We start from the raw sequence: 18,022 nt of genomic DNA, 5'->3' as shown, positions 1-18,022 counted from the left end.
CCCATTTATTTTGATGATAGCAGTAGTGTTGCTTGAGATCGATGAAGGTAATGATTTGTGAGAAAGATCATTTTTCTTGTTTTTCTCTTCAGTTATTAACCATATACTTCTGTTCCCCATAAATATGGGTGAAAACAACAAACTTCATGATGTTATTGCCATAAGAAATGTCTTTTTCTTGGAAGCTGGCATTGGGATCTCAGCCAACACTGTCCTTCTTCTCTTCCACATCCTCCCATTCCTTCTTGAAAACAAGCCAAAGCCCACTGACCTATCATTCAGTTGGCCTTAACTCATATAGTGATGCTGATAACCGTGGGTTTTGCAGCTACAGATAATTTTGGGTCTCTAAGGTTTTGGAATGACTTCAATTGTAAATCATCTATCTACTTGTATAAGTTGATGAGGAACCTCTCCATTTGTGCCACCTGCCTGTTGAGTGTCCTCCAGGCCATCATCCTCAGCCCCAGAAGCTCCTGTTTGGCAAAGTTCAAACATAAATCCTCACATCAGAAGCAGTGTTCCTTTTTTTCCCTATGGGTCTACAATATATTTGTTAGTTGTCACTCCATAATAGCCACTATTGCCAACCCTAATGTGACCTCTGCCCTTCTTCTCTTTGTAACTGGATCCTGTTCTCTTTGGCCCCAAGATTACTTCCTCAAGCAAATATTTTTCACACTGTCCACCTTCCAGGATATCACCTTTATGGGGTTCATGGCCCTCTCAAGTGGGTACATGGTGATTCTCTTGTATAGACATAAGAGGCAGACTCAGCATCTTCAGAGCCCCAACCTTTCTCCAAAAGCATCCTCAGAAAAAGGGGCCACCAAAACCATTCTATTGCTCATGGATTTCTTTGTGGTCATGTACTTTTTGGACTGCATTGTGTCTTCCTCAAGAACGGTGTGGTACAAGACCCGGTTCTCATCTTTATGTCCGGATTCTTGTGGCCAATGGCTATGCCACCATCAGTCCTTTTGTGCTTATCAGCATTGAAAAATGAATAATCACGTTCTTAAAATCATGTTGGGAAGGAAAATAATTGTTTAATTATTGAGTGATGAATAACTTCTCTTAAGATAAGTGAATTCACTGGCTTCCAAATAAATATTCATGGTATACATGATATGCTCAGTTAATTAAATTACATAGAGGTATGCTCTTACTATTCATTTTTTATAAAGATTTTATTTATTTATTTGAGAAAGAGAGAGGGAACAAGTGGTGAGGAGGGGCAGAGGAAGAGAGAGAGAGAGAAGCAGACTCGTTGCTGAGCAGAAAGCCCAATGTGGGGCTCAATCCTAGGACCTGGAGATCATGACCTGAGCCGAAGGCAGACGCTTAAACCAACCGAGCCACCCAGGCGCCCCAAACCTACTCATTTTGATACATGTTGGCAAGTACAGAATAGATAGTTTAACCATATCCTTATCTGAGATAATGCAAGATTTTCATATTTCTGATCACAGGAAGCAAGAGCAGACCTAAGAGGTGGTTCTTATTTGTCATAGCCTGAGTCCATACCACCTATAGGTACTTGATGGTTTATAGTACTTTTTAAAAAGCCCGCAGTCTCAGTGATCCATATTTAGTCTAACTGGGTATGTAAACATTTATTCTCCTGGCTGTTTTAATTTTCTCACTTAAAGCCCTCTTTGAAATGACTGAATCTTTTGTCTCCCTTTCTAGTTTCCATGCTAATAAAGTTTTTGAAAGGAAATGTTAAGAGTTGTTCAAGATCAAATTACCTAAGGTTTTTGTATTCATAGAGTGTTTACCCTTGAAGACTTGGGTTCATTTCCTGTCAACTAATTCTGGTAGCACAACACTGGTCCACCATGATTTATTACCATGATATTTTCTCTCAAGTGACATTGTTGGATTTCTTACTACCCTCAGTTGTAGAACCCTGTGACTGTCTCATGCAAAAATTGTCCTCTATTTTTCAGGTATGTGCATTCCAAGTAATCTGATAAAGGGTCTGTATTCATTAAAACACTTAGTAATCTATTACACTGTCTAGAGCAGGAGAATAATATTTGAATAACATTTGCATAAACAAAAAGAGCCACTCCAGTGATTCCTCAAATACTCTAATGTGGTTTTTCAGTTTTTCTCCAAGTACATAAAAATCATATAGGATACTTTATATTTCCCATTTAACTTGATACCTAATTTTCTTGTAAATGAGAATTGTTATGCTTACTTCACAATGATTTAGGAGGATTAGTTGAGGCACTATATGTAATGATCCAACAGCTACAAATTTAGGACTAAGTATAATAGAATTATTTTTTTAATTATTTTATTTTTTTAAGTTTATTTCTTTGTTTTAGTAATCTATACACCCATTGTGGGAGTTATATTCATGACCCCAAGATCAAGGTCTACTGACTGAGCCAGTCAGATGCCTCTAGAATTATTTTTATGAAACATTACATAGTGGCACATAGGTGGTGTAGTTCATATTTTGTTTTTGCCCAATAGTAGTATGGTTTCTCAATTTTTCTAGCAAGAGAATCAGTCTCTCTGATGGGAAATTCATTTCTTTGCTTGTTTAGTGCTGATGTCGTGCAACAGCAGTTCACCATTGCTCCGGCCGCAGTAATTAGATGAATGGACTTGTTGTGGCCTTGGCCAATCAGATTCTACTCTGACACCATTCTTCCAGAAATAAGGATGACATTCTCTTTCTTCTGGTTTTACTGAGATTTTGAGAGCTCTTGAGATGTTATAAAAAAAAGTCTCAAAGTTTTCTGGGTTGCTTCAAACTGAGGAAGAACAGCTCACCTGCCCAAGGGGATGGACCCTCCGCCAGCCCTGGTGGCACCCCTGCACCCCCACCCCCGGGCTCTGTCCTCCCTGTCCCTGCCCGCCTACCCACCCACCACGTCCACCAGGCTCGAGAAGCCGTCTTGTTCTTGCTTTAAGTCAGGAGTCACAAGCCACATTTTTTTTCAATTAAGGAAAAAAACCCACGGCTCTACCTTCATATCCGCCAGGAGCATCTGCATTGCTGTCCGCGTTCCCTCCTTCACTGCTGCTAATGACAACAGGATGACTTACTCTACTATCGAAAACTATTTGTATGTAATTATGTATGCTTTCTTGTTTATAAATGCCTGATTTAAAAAGAAAAAAGAAAAAGCTTGGCTTATCTACTTCCCTGTGTACCCGTTGGTCCTTCGGCGCCCCTCCCTCAAACAGATGACATTGTACAACAAAGGACTTTGAGAGTAAAAAAAAAAAAAAATAGTTGTAATAGATTCTACTTATAATAAGAATTGCATGACATATATCACAAGAACTGATTATTTGAGGAACATGGTGGGACACACCAAATGGGAAACTATTTTCAGTTGATTAAGAGTTATACAGTGATTGCAGACAAACAGATTGAGAGCTGGGAACCTGAAACAAGACTTGTAAGTTGCCAAAAATCACAAATCAACATGTACCCCTCAAAGGTAATTCTAGGAAATTCCAGTAAAATTCAAGAAATTTAGGAAAAAATTTTAAAAAGATACTATCATTCATATAGAAAGTTATTTCAAGGTGCATGATATTCACAAGTGAAATATCCTAATGCAACTTGATATATTGTCACTCAGGTTATATTTTGACCCAGATCAAGAATATTTGGCAAGATGCTAGAGAGGGAGTGATGTCAGTGAAAAGTGCAGTAAAGGACCTCTGAAAATTCCCCTCTTCCCAGACGCAAAGAGAAAAGTAGCAAATACTGACAAAATAAATTTTGAAAACTCTGGAAATTAATCAGAGGCATGTAACAATCCAAAGAACATTTATTCAAAAAAATGGCTGAATCTCCGTAAGAACAGCAAGCTTGATAGAGTTTAAATTTTTCTTACTCTCATGTCCCCTTCCTACCTCTGTAGTAGTCTTGAAAGCCAACAGCCCCAAATCATGGAAATCCAGGAGCCTGGCACCAGAAGGGGCAGAATGAGATTGGAGTGACTTCAAAACATCATTCTCAGAGAATTGTCAACATTTAACCTATCTAATGGTTCTCTGAAAGACTCCACTTGCAAAGCTGAGTTGGGCATTTTCCTTATCTAGGACAGTTGGGCTTTGATAATATCCTAAAAGTTTATCCTCTGTTTAACTAGTTTTTACAAATGCTTTACAAAAGCATTTGTAAAGAAGAACAGAGTGCTCTGGTGTATTTTAGGGGTTTTTTTCCAATATCCATGAATCAATCAAGATGATACCCCACATTAACAAAAAGAGGGATAAAAATCATATGATCATATCAACAGATGCTGAAAGGGCATTTGACAAAATTCAACATCCATTTATGATAAAAACTCTCAGCAAAGTGGATATAGAGGAAACATACCTCAACACAATAAAGGTCATAAATGACAGGCCCACAGCTAACATTACACTCAACAGTGAAAAGCTGAAAGATTTCTTCTAAGATCAGGAACAAGACAAGGATACCCACTCTTGCCATAGTACTGGAAGTCCTAGCCACAGCAATCAGACAAGAAAAAGATATTATTCAACATAGTACTGGAAGTCCTAGCCACAGCAATCAGACAAGAAAAAGATATAAAAGGCATTCAAATTGGAAAAGAAATAAAACTGTCATTATTTGCAGACAACCTAATACTGTATATAGCAATTCCTAAAAACTACACAAAAATACTATTAGAACCAATAAATTAATTCAGTAAAGTTACAGGATACAAAATTAATATATATAAATCTGTTGCACTTCTATACACTAACAATGAACTATCAAAAAGGGAAATTCAAAAAAACAATCCATTAGCTACACTTCTGGTGAGTATAACATAACATATAAATTTGTCAAATCACTATATGCTGTACACTTAACATTCACATAACATTGTGTGTCAACTATACTCAAAAATTTTTTGAAGAAAAGAAAACAATCCCATTTACAAATGCATCAAAAAGAATAAAATACCTAGGAATAAATTTAACTAAGGAGGTGAAAGACCTGTACTCTGAAAACTATGATAAAAGAAGGTGAAGATAACACAAATAAATGGAAAGATATACTGTGCTCACAAATTCCAAGAAGTACTGTTAAAATGCCCATACTACCCAAGGCAAGTTTACAGATCCAGTGCAATCCCTATCAAAACACCAATGACATTTTTCACAGAACTAGAACAAATAATCCTAAAATTTGTATGGAACCACAAAATACCCTAAATAGTCAAAGCAATCTTAAGAAAGAAGAACAAAGCTAGAGGTATCACAGTCCCAGATTTCAAACTATACTACAAAGCTATAGTAATCAAACAGAATGGCACTGGCACAAAAACAGACACATAGATCAATAGAACAGAATGGAGTCCACAAATAAACTCATACTCACATGGTTGATTAATCTTCAAAAAAGGAGTAAAAAATATATACTGGAGAAAAGACAATCTCTTCAATAAATGGTGTTAGGAAATCTGGACAGCCATATGCAAAAGAGTAAAACTGGGTCACTATCTTACACTATACACAAAAATAAACTCAAAATGGATTAAGGGCTTAAATGTAAGACTGCAAACTATAAAGTTCTTAGAAAAAATATAGGTAGTAAGCTCTCAGACATTGGTCTGAGGAATATTTTTTTGGATCTGTCTCCTCAGGCAAGGGAAGCAAAAGCAAAAATAAACAAATAATACTACATCAAACTGAAAAGCTTCTGTACAATGAAGGAAACCATCAACAAAATGAAAAGGCAACCTACTGAATGGGAGAAGATATTAGCAAATGATATAACTAATAAGAGGTTAATACATCAAATATATTAAGAACGCACATAACTCAATATTAAAACCCCCCACAAATAATCTAATTAAAAGTTGGACAGAGGACTTGAATAGACATTTTCCCAAAGAAGACATTACAGATGGTCAACAGGCACATGAAAAGATGCTCAACATCACTAATTACCAGGGAAATGCAAATCAAAACCACAATGAGATATCGCCTCACACCTGTCAGATTAGTATGTGGCAAAAAGACAAGAAATAATAAGTGTTGGCAAGGATATGGAGAAAAGGGAACCCTTGTACACTGTTGGTAGAAATGTAAATTGGTATAGCCACTGCAGAGAACAGTATGGAGCTTCCTCAAAAAATTAAAAACAGAACTTCCATATGACCCAGCACTTCCGCCTCTGGGTATTTGCCTGAAAAAATGAAAATACTCATTTGAAAAATATGTGTACCTCTATGTTCATTGAAGCATTATTTATAATAGCCAAGATATGGAAGAACCCATGTCCATCAATAGATGAATGGATTAAAAGATGTGGTATATATTAATATAATGGAATATTACTCAGCCATAAAAAGAATGAAATCCTGCCATTTGCAACAATATGGATGGACCTACAGGATATTATGCTAAGTGAAATAGGTCAGAGAAAGACCAAATATCTTATGATTTCACTTATATGTGGAATCTAAAAAACAAAACAAAGGAAAAAACAAAACAGAAAAGGACTCATAGATACAGAGAACTATCTGCTGATGCTAGAGGGGAGAGGGTGGAGGTGGGCAAAATAGGGAAAAGGGATTAAAAGGTACAAACTTCCAGTTATAAAATAAATTAGGCATGGGGATACTATGTAGAGCATGGAGAATATAGTTAAAAATATTGTAAAAACTTGTATAGTAATAGATGGTAGAAAGATTTGTCATAGTGATCACTTCCTAATGTATATAAACACTGAAGCACCATATTGTACTTCAAGCTAACATAACTTTGTAAATCAACTATAATAAAAAAAAAACACAATGAAATAGTGTTTGGAGGAGCTAAGATGGCAGAGTAGTATGAGGACCCTAGGCTTGCCTCATCCCTCCAACACAGCTAGAGAATTATCAAGTCATTCTGAATACCCAAGAAATTGACCTGAGGACTGACAGAACAAACTGCACAACTAGTGGGAGAGAGAAGGCCACGTCATGGAAGGTAGGAGGTGCAGAGACATGATTTGGGGGAGAAAAGGATCATGGGTGCTGTGGAGAAGAGAGAGCCCTGATCACAGAGAGAAGAGAGAGATTGAGACAGAGAGAGAGAGAGAGAGCAAGTGAGCAGTGCACAGGGGATGGTACAAGGAAAACACTTCTCCAAAGCCACTGACTGGCAAAATAAGACGGGCTGGTTACTGTTAGTTTTTACAGCCACTGGAGCGCAGAGACTGGAGTTTTAGAAGTCTGTGCCATGGCTGGTATTGAGCCTGGCAGTCACTGTGGTGCTCCTGTGGAGGAGGGCAGAAGCCCCGTAGTGGACAGCATGATCCGAGGAGCCCTTGGGATGCACTGGGAGAGACGGTTCCCCCTTCTGGGACCGCATCTGAGAGATGCAGGGACAAAGGAACAAGAGGTGCCATTTCACTCCCCTGCCCTTCAGCATAGGTGCAGAGACACCTGCTAAGAGCAGCTAACCTGGACACCAGTATTTGCTGTGCTTTACTCCAAACTCCATGCCGCTGCACTCTGATGTGAACACCCTTCTGGTCAAACCTGCATCAGTCCTGCTGCAGTGAGACTCTCCCCCAAAGGACCAGTGCAAGTCCCTGCCACCCTAGGTCCCTAAAGTTTGAGTTTCAAAACTCAGCTGGCTTAGCTGGGATAGAACCCACAGTGCACTGTGCAGGCAGGCAAGCAACCAGGACACAGTTCAGATTGCTGAAAACAGCAATCTGAACACCATTTGTGATGCACAAAGGAAAAATATATGTTCTTCTGGGAGGGCTTCCCTGACAGCAGCAAGCACAAACTCCCCTCTCCAGGGACAAAGGAGCTCGCTGGTGCCATCCCTCTCCCACCCCTCAGCATAAACTAACTTCAGTAAACAGCACAGTAACAACGCTGGCTGCTTAAATTGCTTACACCAAGTCCTGCTTTCCTGCCTTCTGCTGGTACTGCTTTCTCAGGCAAGTGTACCAGAGAACCAGTGCAATGGGTCCCTCCCCCAGAAGACCAGCACAAACCCCCACATGTACCACGTCTACTAACGTAGAGTTCTGCAAAGCTTCAGCTCTAGTGGAAATAGCTTCAGGTCTCTTTTAACAAGCAGATCAAAGCACACTTACTTAAAACTCAGCACACTCTGGCCAAGGTCCAAATACCCCCCACTGTAAGCAAGGAGAAACCCTGCAGAGGACTGACTTGAGGGAAAGAGCAGCCATAACACAGCATTAGAATGCATGCAGCACCCTTCCTGCAGTGACAGGCCCTGGATATTATATGACCACTTCTTCATAAAGCTATTACTCTTAGGAGCAGGAAATATAACAGGCTTTCCTAATACACAGAAGAAGAGACTTAGACAAAATGCCAAGATGGAGGAATTCACCCCAAAAGAAAGAACAAGAAATGGTCACGGCCAGGGATCTAATCAAAACAGATACAAGTAATATGCCTGATCCAGAATTTAACACAACAGTCATACAGATACTAGCTGGGCTTAAGAAAAAGCATAGACGACACTAGGAAGTCCCTTACTGCAGAGATAAAAGAGCTTAAAACCAATCAGGCTGAAATGAAAAATGCCATAACTGAGGTTGAAATCCCCTGGATGCAATGACCACAAGGATGGAAGAAACACATGAATGAATAAGTGGTAATAGAAGATAGAATTATGGAAGAGTGGTCCAAGATGGTGGAGGAGTAGGAGACCTTAGTTTCATCTGGTTCCTGGAATTCAGGTAGATCGCTATCAAATCATTCCAAACACTTGCGAACTCAACCTGAGATCTAAGAAAAGAATAGCTGCAACTCTACAAATAGAAAAGCAACCACTTTCTGCAAGGTAGGAGGTGCAGAGAAGTGAATCGGAGGCGATACATGGGAAGATAAACGGTAGGGTAAGGGAGCCTCCATAAGCCGGCTACTGGAATATGATATAGCAGCAGAGCACAAAAGCAGAGCTTTTAGAAGTCTGCTCTGGTGAGGGAAGTTCCTGCCTGAAGGGTGCTCAGTTGGCAAAGCAGGGTGGAATCCTAGGTGGGAGAGTGTGGTCTCAGAGTCACAGGAAGACCGGGGTACCTGCATGCATTAGAGTTTCCAGGAATCGGGGTGGGGAAGCTGGCTACAATCAGTGAGCCCAGGAGTGGGCTCTCAGCCCAGGGTTGCCATAAAACGTGGACCACGGCTCAGTTGGGTGACTGCTCTCTGAGCAGAGGCCCAGAGAGCGGCAGAACTGGCGAGACCCCCCCCTTTCCTCCTCCAGGAGGAGCAGCGCAGGTGCACGCTGCTGGAGTCCTCACGGTTTGGAGAATTGAACCGGGCTTGTGTGCCAGAGAGTGAAAAGCTCAGTCACAGGCTGGGTGAGCGCAGAGTGTGAACAGAGACCAGGGAGACAGGAGTGATTGCCTTTCCCTGAGGGTGCACTGAGGAGTGGGGTCCTGAGCTTTCACTTTTGGCTCCAGGGCTGGAGATTGGGAGGCTGCCATTTTCATTCTCATCCTCTAAAGCAGCTGTGGAAAGCCTTCAGGAAACACAAGCCACATAGAGCAATCCAGAGCACAGTACTTAGCCTGGCCCCCTGGCAAGGGTGGTGCAATTCTGCCTGGGGCAAAGACACTTGAGAATCAGCTCAACAGGCCCCTCCCCCAGAAGATCGGCAAGAACAACCGGCTAAGACCAAGTTTACCCGATCATAGAAAACAGCAAAACTCCAGCACTAAGGGAAAATAGTATATAGAATTCATGTTTTTCCCCATGATTCTTTAATCTTTCAATTTTAATTTTTTTCTTTCCTTTTTCAACCAATTGCTTATTTTCTCAATCTTTTTAAATCTTTTTGAATTTTCATTTTTACAGTTATATTCTATCCTTTCATTATATTTAATTTTATTTTGGTATATATATGGGTTTTCTTCTTCTTTACAATTTTAGGATGCAGTTTCTTCTAACAAACAGACCAAAACACACCCAGAATCTAGTGTATGGCTGTGTTCTCCTCACCTGTCTGATCATATTCTCTCTCTCTTTCTTCTTCTTCTTTTTTGTTTTGTTAAAGTCTTTTTAAATTTTCATCTTTACAGTTACATTCTATCCTTTCAATGTACTTAATTATTTATATATATATGTATATATATTTATATATATATAGTTTGTTGAAAGGTAGTTTTCTCCAACAACTGACCAAAATACACTCAGGATATACTGTATTTTGCTCTTCTGTTCACTTGTTTATATTCCTTCTTTTTTTTGTCTTTTAATTATCATTTTTACACTTACATTCTATCCTTTCATTGTATTTAATTTTATTTTTGTACATATATAAGTTTTTCTTTCTTTACAATTTTGGGACCTAGTTTTCTAACAAACAGACCAAAATACACACAGGATCCAGTGTATTGCTCTGTTCTGTTCACCTGTCTGATTATATTCTCTATTTACAAATTATTTATTTATTTATTTATTTATTTATTTTAGGTTTTGGGTCTCTTCTGATTTGTTTAGCGTATATTTCTCTGGGGTTGTTGTTGCCATTTTAGTATTTTGTTCTCTCGTTCATCTATTCTTCTCTGGACAGAATGACAAGATGGAAAAACACACCTCAAAAAAGAGAACAAGAAGCAGTACTGACTGCCAGGGACCTAATCAGTATGCACGTAAGTAAGATGTTGGAACTAGAGTTCAGAATAATGGTTATAAAGATACTAGCTGGGCTTGAAAAAAGCATAGATGACACTAGAGAATCCCTTTCTGGAGAAATAAAAGAACAAAAATCTAAAAAGGCTATTAATGAGATGCAATAAAAAAATGGAGGCTCTAACTGCTAGGATAAATGAGACAGAAGAGAGAATTAGTGATATGGAAGACAAAATGATGGAGAATAGAGAAGCTAAGAAAAAGAGAGATAAACAACTACTGGATCATGAGGGGAGAATTCAAGAGATAACTGACACCATAAAGTGAAACAATATTAGAATAATTGGGATCCCAGATGAAGAGGAAAGAGAGGGAAGGGCAGAAGGTATACTGGAGCAAATTATAGTGGAGAACTTTCCTAATCTGGGGAAAAAACAGGCCTTCAAGTCCAGGAGGCACAGAGAACTCCCCTCAAAATAAATAAAAATAGGTCAATACCCTGACATATAATAGTGAAACTTGCAAATCTTAGAGACAAAGAGAAAATCCTGAAAGCAACTCAGGACAAGAGGTCCCTAACCGACAAGGGTAGAAACATTAGACTGGCAGTAGACCTATCTACAGAGACATGGCAAGCCACAAAGGAGTGGCATGATATATTCAGGGTGCTAAATGAGAAAAATATGCAGCCAGGAATACTTTATCCAGCTAGGATGTCATTCAAAATAGAGGGAGAGATAAAAAGCTTCCAGGACAAACAGAAACTAAAAGAATTTGTGATCGCTAAACCAGTCTACAAGAAATATTAAAAGGGATCCTTTAAGCAAAGAGAGAGCCCAAAAGTAACATAGACCAGAAAGGAACAGAGACAATATACATAAATAGTGACTTTACAGGTAATACAATGGCACTAAATTCATATCTTTCAATAGTTACTCTGAATGTAAATGGGCTAAATGCCCCAATCAAAAGACATAGGGTATTAGGTTGGATAAAAAAAGCAATACCCATTGATATGCTGTCTGCAAGAGACTCATTTTAGACCCAAAGACACCTCCAGATTGAAAATGACGGGGTGGAAAGCCATCTATCATGCTAATGGACATTAAAAGAAAGCTGGGGTGACAATACTTATATCAGACAAATTAGATTTTAAACCAAAGACTATAATAAGAGATGAGGAAGGACACTATATCATAAAGGGTCTATCCAACAAGAAGATCTAACAATTGTAAATAGTTATGCCCCTAATACGGGAACAGCCAATTACATAAATCAGTTAATAACAAAATTAAAAAAAAAACACTTGATAATAATACAATAGTAGTATAGTACAATAATACAATAGTAGGGACTTTAACACCCACTCACTGCAATGGACAGATCATCTAAGCAGTAGATCAACAAAGAAACAAGGGCGTTGAATGACACACTGGACCAGATGGACTTCACAGATATATTCACAGCATTCCATCCTAAAGCAACAGAATACACATTCTTCTTGAGTGCACATGGAACATTCTCCAGAACAGATAACATACTGGGTCACAAATCAGGTCTCAACTGGTACCAAAAGACTGGGATCATTCCCTGCATATTATCAGACTACAATGCTTTGAAACTTGAACTCAATCACAAGAGGAAATTTGCAAAGAACTCAAATACATGGAAGTTAAAGAGCATCCTACTAAAGAATAAATGGGTTAGCCAGGAAATTAAAGAAGAATTTTTAAAATTCATGGAAACAAATGAAAATGAAAACACAACTGTTCAAAACCTTTGGGATGCAGCAAAGGCAGTCCTAAGAGGGAATTATAGCAATAGAAACTTTTCTCAAGAAATAAGAAAGATCTCAAATATACAACCTAACCTTACACCTAAAGGAGCTGGAGAAAGAAGAGCAAATAAAGTCTAAATCCAGCAGGAGAAGAGAATTAATAAAGTTTAGAGCAGAAATCAATGAAATAGAAACCTAAAAGAGAGTAAAACAGATCAATGAAACTGTTCCTTGGAAGAATTAATAAGATTGATAAACCCCTGGCCAGACTTATCAAAAAGAAAAGAGAAAGGACCCAAATAAATAAAATCGTGAATGAAAGAGGAGAGATCACAACCAACACCGAAGAAATACAAACAATTATAAGAACATATCATGAGCAATTATATGCCAACAAATTAGGCAATCTGGAAATGTATAAACTACCAAAACTGAAACAGGAAGAAATAGAAAACCTGAACAGACCTATAACCAGCAAGGAGACCGAAGCAGTAATCAAAAACCTCCCAACAAATAAGAGTCCAGGGTCAGATGGCTTCCCAGGGGAAGTCTACCAAACATTTAAGAAGAGTTAATACTATTCTTCTGAAGTTGTTCCAAAAAATAGAAAAGGAAGGAAAACTTCCTTTCTATGAGGCCAGCATTACCTTGATCCCCAAACCAGACAAAGACCCCATCAAAAAGGAGAATTACAGACCAATATCCCTGATGAACATGGATGCAAAAATTCTCACCAAGATTCTCATCACAACAAATGCACTCCTTAATCCCCATCACCTATTTAACCCATCTTCCAACCCACCGCCCCCCTGATAACCATCAGTGTGTTCTCTATAGTTAAGAGTCTATTTCTTGGTTTGCCTCTCTCTCCCTCTCTCTCTCTTTTTCCCCCTTTGCTCATTTGTTTTATTTCCTAAATTGTAATGAGCACTGGGTGTTGTATGTAAGTGGATGAATCATTAAATTCTACACCTGAAACTAATATTACACTGTATGTTAACTGGAATTTAGATAAAAACTTGAAAAAAATGTTTAAGGAAAGGCAGGAGTGTGCATATGCCATGAATTTACCTCAACATTTCGGATATCATGGTATCTGTGGGTCATTATCTAAAGCCACTGGGAAATATTCTTTTTCTGCAGGAGAATCACCCAGCAGGAGAAGAAAAGTTGATTTCCTTTCTCCAGAGTATTGATCAGGGAAAGTGACACAATTTAATGCATTCACAAACACCCACTTATATTAGCTCAAATGAAGTGTCAGAAGAAAAAAGAATTGTAACTCTAATTTTCCAAGTGTATCTAAACTTCCTGGATCATACACAACTATATCAGTGAAGCACACACTCCAAATATCTCTGTTCTTTGTTTGTCACTTATAATTATAAAGAAAGGTATTTACATATTTCTGTGCTTTATTAGAAAACATTCTTGGAGAATATGAACACTTCATAAAAACAGGGTAAAAGAAATTCTCTTAGTGTGTCCTCCTACAACTGCCCTTGATCATGCTCATCACCTGACTCACATATCACTGTTTAGGAGAACAGGGTGCAGAATATCAATTCAGCCTCAGCAGGCTGACCTAGCAGACCCTCCTCAAATAAGCCTCTTAGGAGTGGTTGATGCTCAGATGGGGCCTGGCTTGACTAATGTACCAAGCACAAAAATCTCATTTTAAAACTGGAGAAAAATAAATGTCTTCAAAGTGACTTGAAGTTCTGATCATAATGACATAAATCACAGGGAAAATAACATGAAAGAAAATTCTGAAACAGATCATACTCTAAGAGACTACACCATGAAAGAGGAAAGAAAGGCTAAGTAGGCAAATCAGGAAATCAAAACAAAAGAAAGAAGCAAACACAACAAAACAAAACATAAATGGAGTAAGAAATATCAAAGCAAAATATAAACATTCATTTGGATAAATTACCACCAAGAGCAGTTAGAACTAATAGTGAAGGCTGAGGTTTCCTCAGGAGACATGTAACACAGCTAAGATTCCCCTTAAAAACTTGATCAAGGAAGCAATCACTTTAGACATTGTGTCATTCCGCAATTATCTGAATCATGAATAATCATATGACACACAGTGTCATCGAATGGGCTGTAAACTAGTGAAGAATGCTAAGGTCATTGCACTCAAGCCAGTGGTCGGAGAAGTGGAGAATGTAGTGAAGGAGGAAACTCTTTGCCAGACCCCAGTGCAAATTTGGGCATTATAACCTTGTGTGTGGGACAGATTGCAGGGGGAAGGAAGGAAGGATGAGCACATCTGTTTTCATTGTACAACATGAGCATAAAAATGCACGTTTCTTAGGATGGAGATAATGTATAAATAATATGATTTATCCTTAGCACTTACAATGTGCCTTCTTTAAAATGTACATGAAAGGAAATATTTTGGTTTATTATTATCATATAGGTCAATTTCACCTTCATTGTCATCATTATAATCCTCTTCTAGAAATTAAAGTATAAATTAAAAAAAAAAGAATCTGGGAGGTGAGAATGACAATGCACCACACATGTGGGTTTGGGCTGTGGATTTATTGGACAACATTCTCTACCTTGTGGCACATGGACCAGGGAGAGAACTGTGGCTAAATAGCTGGCATTGTCAGAGAAGGCAAAATCATCACCAACTAGATGTCAGTGTACAGAGCTTTGGTGAAATACACCACTGCAAGGGAATGAAAATGGGTATTTGAAGGACATTTGAATACATGAATAGCAGCAATTTCCAAAAAAAACATGGGTGAGAATTATCCATTGCTTTTTCTAATTTCAAGGATTGCCAAGTTCAGCTCAGGGTGGTCCCTGACACATGGGTATTTATAGTATCAATATTTTTACATCTATTTTGAGAAAAATCAAGAGAACAGTAATTATTATTCCAAAGTAAAGAAACAGGAAAACCCCAGAGGTGCTTTATCATGAATACGAAGCAGTCATTACTGGGAAACCCAAACAGCCCTACATGAGAATTGGTTTCCAGAAACCACCCATTAATGACATAAAAATAGTCTTACTTTTTTTCTCTTTAATTTAACATCATATTCTTTGTATTTTAGTAATGAAAAAGGAGATTATTTCCCGTTTGTCTCATAATAAATTCATGATAAGATATAATTTAGAAAAAAATGTAAAACCCAAGCATAGAGATCAGGACAGATGAAAATATTCTGTTTCAAATTTTCCTCTTAATGAAACGGGTTCTGGCATATGCTCAATGAAAAGGAAGGGGTATTTTCAAAATGAATAATATATGGAGAAGAGATAAATAGACAAAACAGTCTTTCTCCCCACCAAATACTGTAAGATTATATGCTTAGGTCTTCTGCAGACAGGCAGGGGACGTTTCTATCATCATCACTGTGTTTTCTTTATTTTTTTGTGTGTAACTGCAGCCTCATTTTCACTATCTTCTGATGTGAAGTTTCCTAACTGCAAGAGCACATAATTAAGTTCTGTCAACATTAATTTGAAATTCGTGCAATTAAAACTGGGACAAGAAAGATCTTCATGAGAAAATACTGCTAAATATTTTGAAGGAATGTGAGGTTAAACTCTCTTGATAAACTGTTTTAAACAAAGAACCTCACTTTCTTCTTAAGACTTACATTATTTTTTAATAACCCAAATTAGAGGGTTATTAAAGAATAGTTCTAATTGATTTATGAAGATGGGAGCAAAACAGTATTTTTAATGAAAACCCAGAGCTAAAATTTATCCCTTTATGAGGAATATGAATTAGTAATGTTCTGCTCTAAAATGACAAAATGTAATATCTTCCTTGAGAACAGAAATGGCAAGTAAATAAAAGTAACTGTATTCAGAAAAATATATGCATACATGAAATTAATTCAGTATTTCAAATGAAAAAGTTGACTATTTTTATGAATCACCAAATTAAAGGATAAACATACTTACAGGAGCATTTCCCCATTCCATTATAGAGAAAACAATCTTCTGAGCTATGGGAGTTGATTGGAACCAAGGCTACCAAAAAATCTTACTGTTAAGACCCATTTTGCTTCTTTCCCCAGGTTGCCTAGTATCCTGCCCATGCACTGATTCTAAGTCTGTGGAATGAAGAGACACTTACCCAGATGGACATGTGGGATGCATGTGAGAAGAACCTGCATTGTTGAAAGGAAAGAATATCATTACCTTATCTCTGTAGGCCCATCATTTTAGCATCTTTATAAAGGTAACAAGATCTGGCTTGGGAGGACAGAACCACGGAGTCCCCAGTAAAACATTTTACCTCTCTCTTAAACATACTTTATTTTCTCCTGGAAAAAAATGATCTGGGAAGATCTATGCTCAAAGCTTTTCTATAAACTCCCTTGCCATATTTGTGTGGAAGGATCAGAAGAGTCATAATCATGGTATAAAATACCAGTTCTTTCATTTTTATCCTAAGATCAAATTAGTACAATCCCACTTCATTCTTTGTAATGTCACTTTCTGGGGTGAGAAATTTCTGGCATCTCCTATGAGTTCACCGTGGCTCTGAGTATCCTCTTTCTATAGTGTGTGATGGGAATCCTCACCCCCTAGGTTAATTCTGAGATGGAGCGTGTAGTTTCTGAGTATTAGTGGTCATGCATTTCATGATTTCCAAAATTGTAGTTCCATGTTTCAAGCTGTGAGTCAATTTAAAAAATGAATTAAAAAAAATTAAAAGTAGAAAAATGAGGCAGAGCTGGAGGTTTAGAATTGAGGTAATTACAGGCATATTGAATATAATTAAAGCTGAAGCATAGCCCATCTTAATTAAACTCTATGAGGAATATGAATAATCCCACCCTCATCCTAACTAATGGAAGTAGGAAAAGGTTTGCATTTTCTCTGAAATAAAAAAGATAAAATTATGTTTCAGTATCGAATGTAGTTTATACAAAATTATATTAAAAAATTATAAGACATGTGACAAAATGGGACCCTGTGACTTATAATCAAAAGAAAATACAATCACTAGAAGCAGACCTACAGATGTTCCAGGTATTAGAATTATGAGATAGTACTTTAAAACAGCTGTTATCAATATTTTAAGGGTTAAAACAGATAGAATGGGTGAAAAGACAAATTATTTCTGAAAAGATTTATTTATTTATTTATTTGAGAGAGAGAATGAGATAGAGAGAGAGAACATGAGAGAGGGGAGGGTCAGAGGGAGAAGCAGACTCCCTGCCGAGCAGGGAGCCCGATGCGGGACTCAATCCCGGGACTCCAGGATCATGACCTGAGCTGAAGGCAGTGGCTTAACCGACTGAGCCACCCAGGCGCCCAAGACAAATTATTTCTGGAGAGAAATGGAAACCTAAAAGGAACTAAATTGAAATGCAAGAATTAAAATATATCATATCTACAATCTAAAATTTCAGATGCATAAACTTAATGGAGGATTGGATACTGCAGAAAAAAAGTTTCAAGGAACTTCAAAACGAGTTAATATCCAAATTCATGCAAAAAAATTTTTTTAAAAATGAAACAAGCATAAGTAGGGTAAGAAGCATTTTAAAATATGTGTAGAGTTTCAAGTAGAAAAAGAGGGAAGATGACTACAGCTTTGTAATATAGCTTGAAGTCTGGAACTGTGATGCTTCCAGCTGTCCTTTCCTTTTTC

General features: G+C 37.8%; 1 protein-coding gene across 1 annotated transcript in view; it reads left to right on the top strand.

Moving 5' to 3' along the window:
- Positions 1 to 717: 717 nt before the first annotated feature.
- LOC114207626 (vomeronasal type-1 receptor 48-like) overlaps positions 718 to 18,022 on the top strand; it is a 50,846-nt gene continuing 33,541 nt past the window's right edge. The window contains 1 exon segment of the mRNA XM_088023224.1: positions 718 to 906. Coding sequence (XP_087879350.1) covers positions 718 to 906 — 189 coding nt within the window.

Source organism: Eumetopias jubatus, unplaced genomic scaffold (assembly GCF_037043125.1).
Source record: "Eumetopias jubatus isolate StellerSeaLion01/CBP00866 unplaced genomic scaffold, mEumJub1_p1.0 scaffold_1, whole genome shotgun sequence".
Taxonomy (NCBI): domain Eukaryota; kingdom Metazoa; phylum Chordata; class Mammalia; order Carnivora; family Otariidae; genus Eumetopias; species Eumetopias jubatus.
This window is presented reverse-complemented; position numbering and strand designations above follow the sequence as displayed.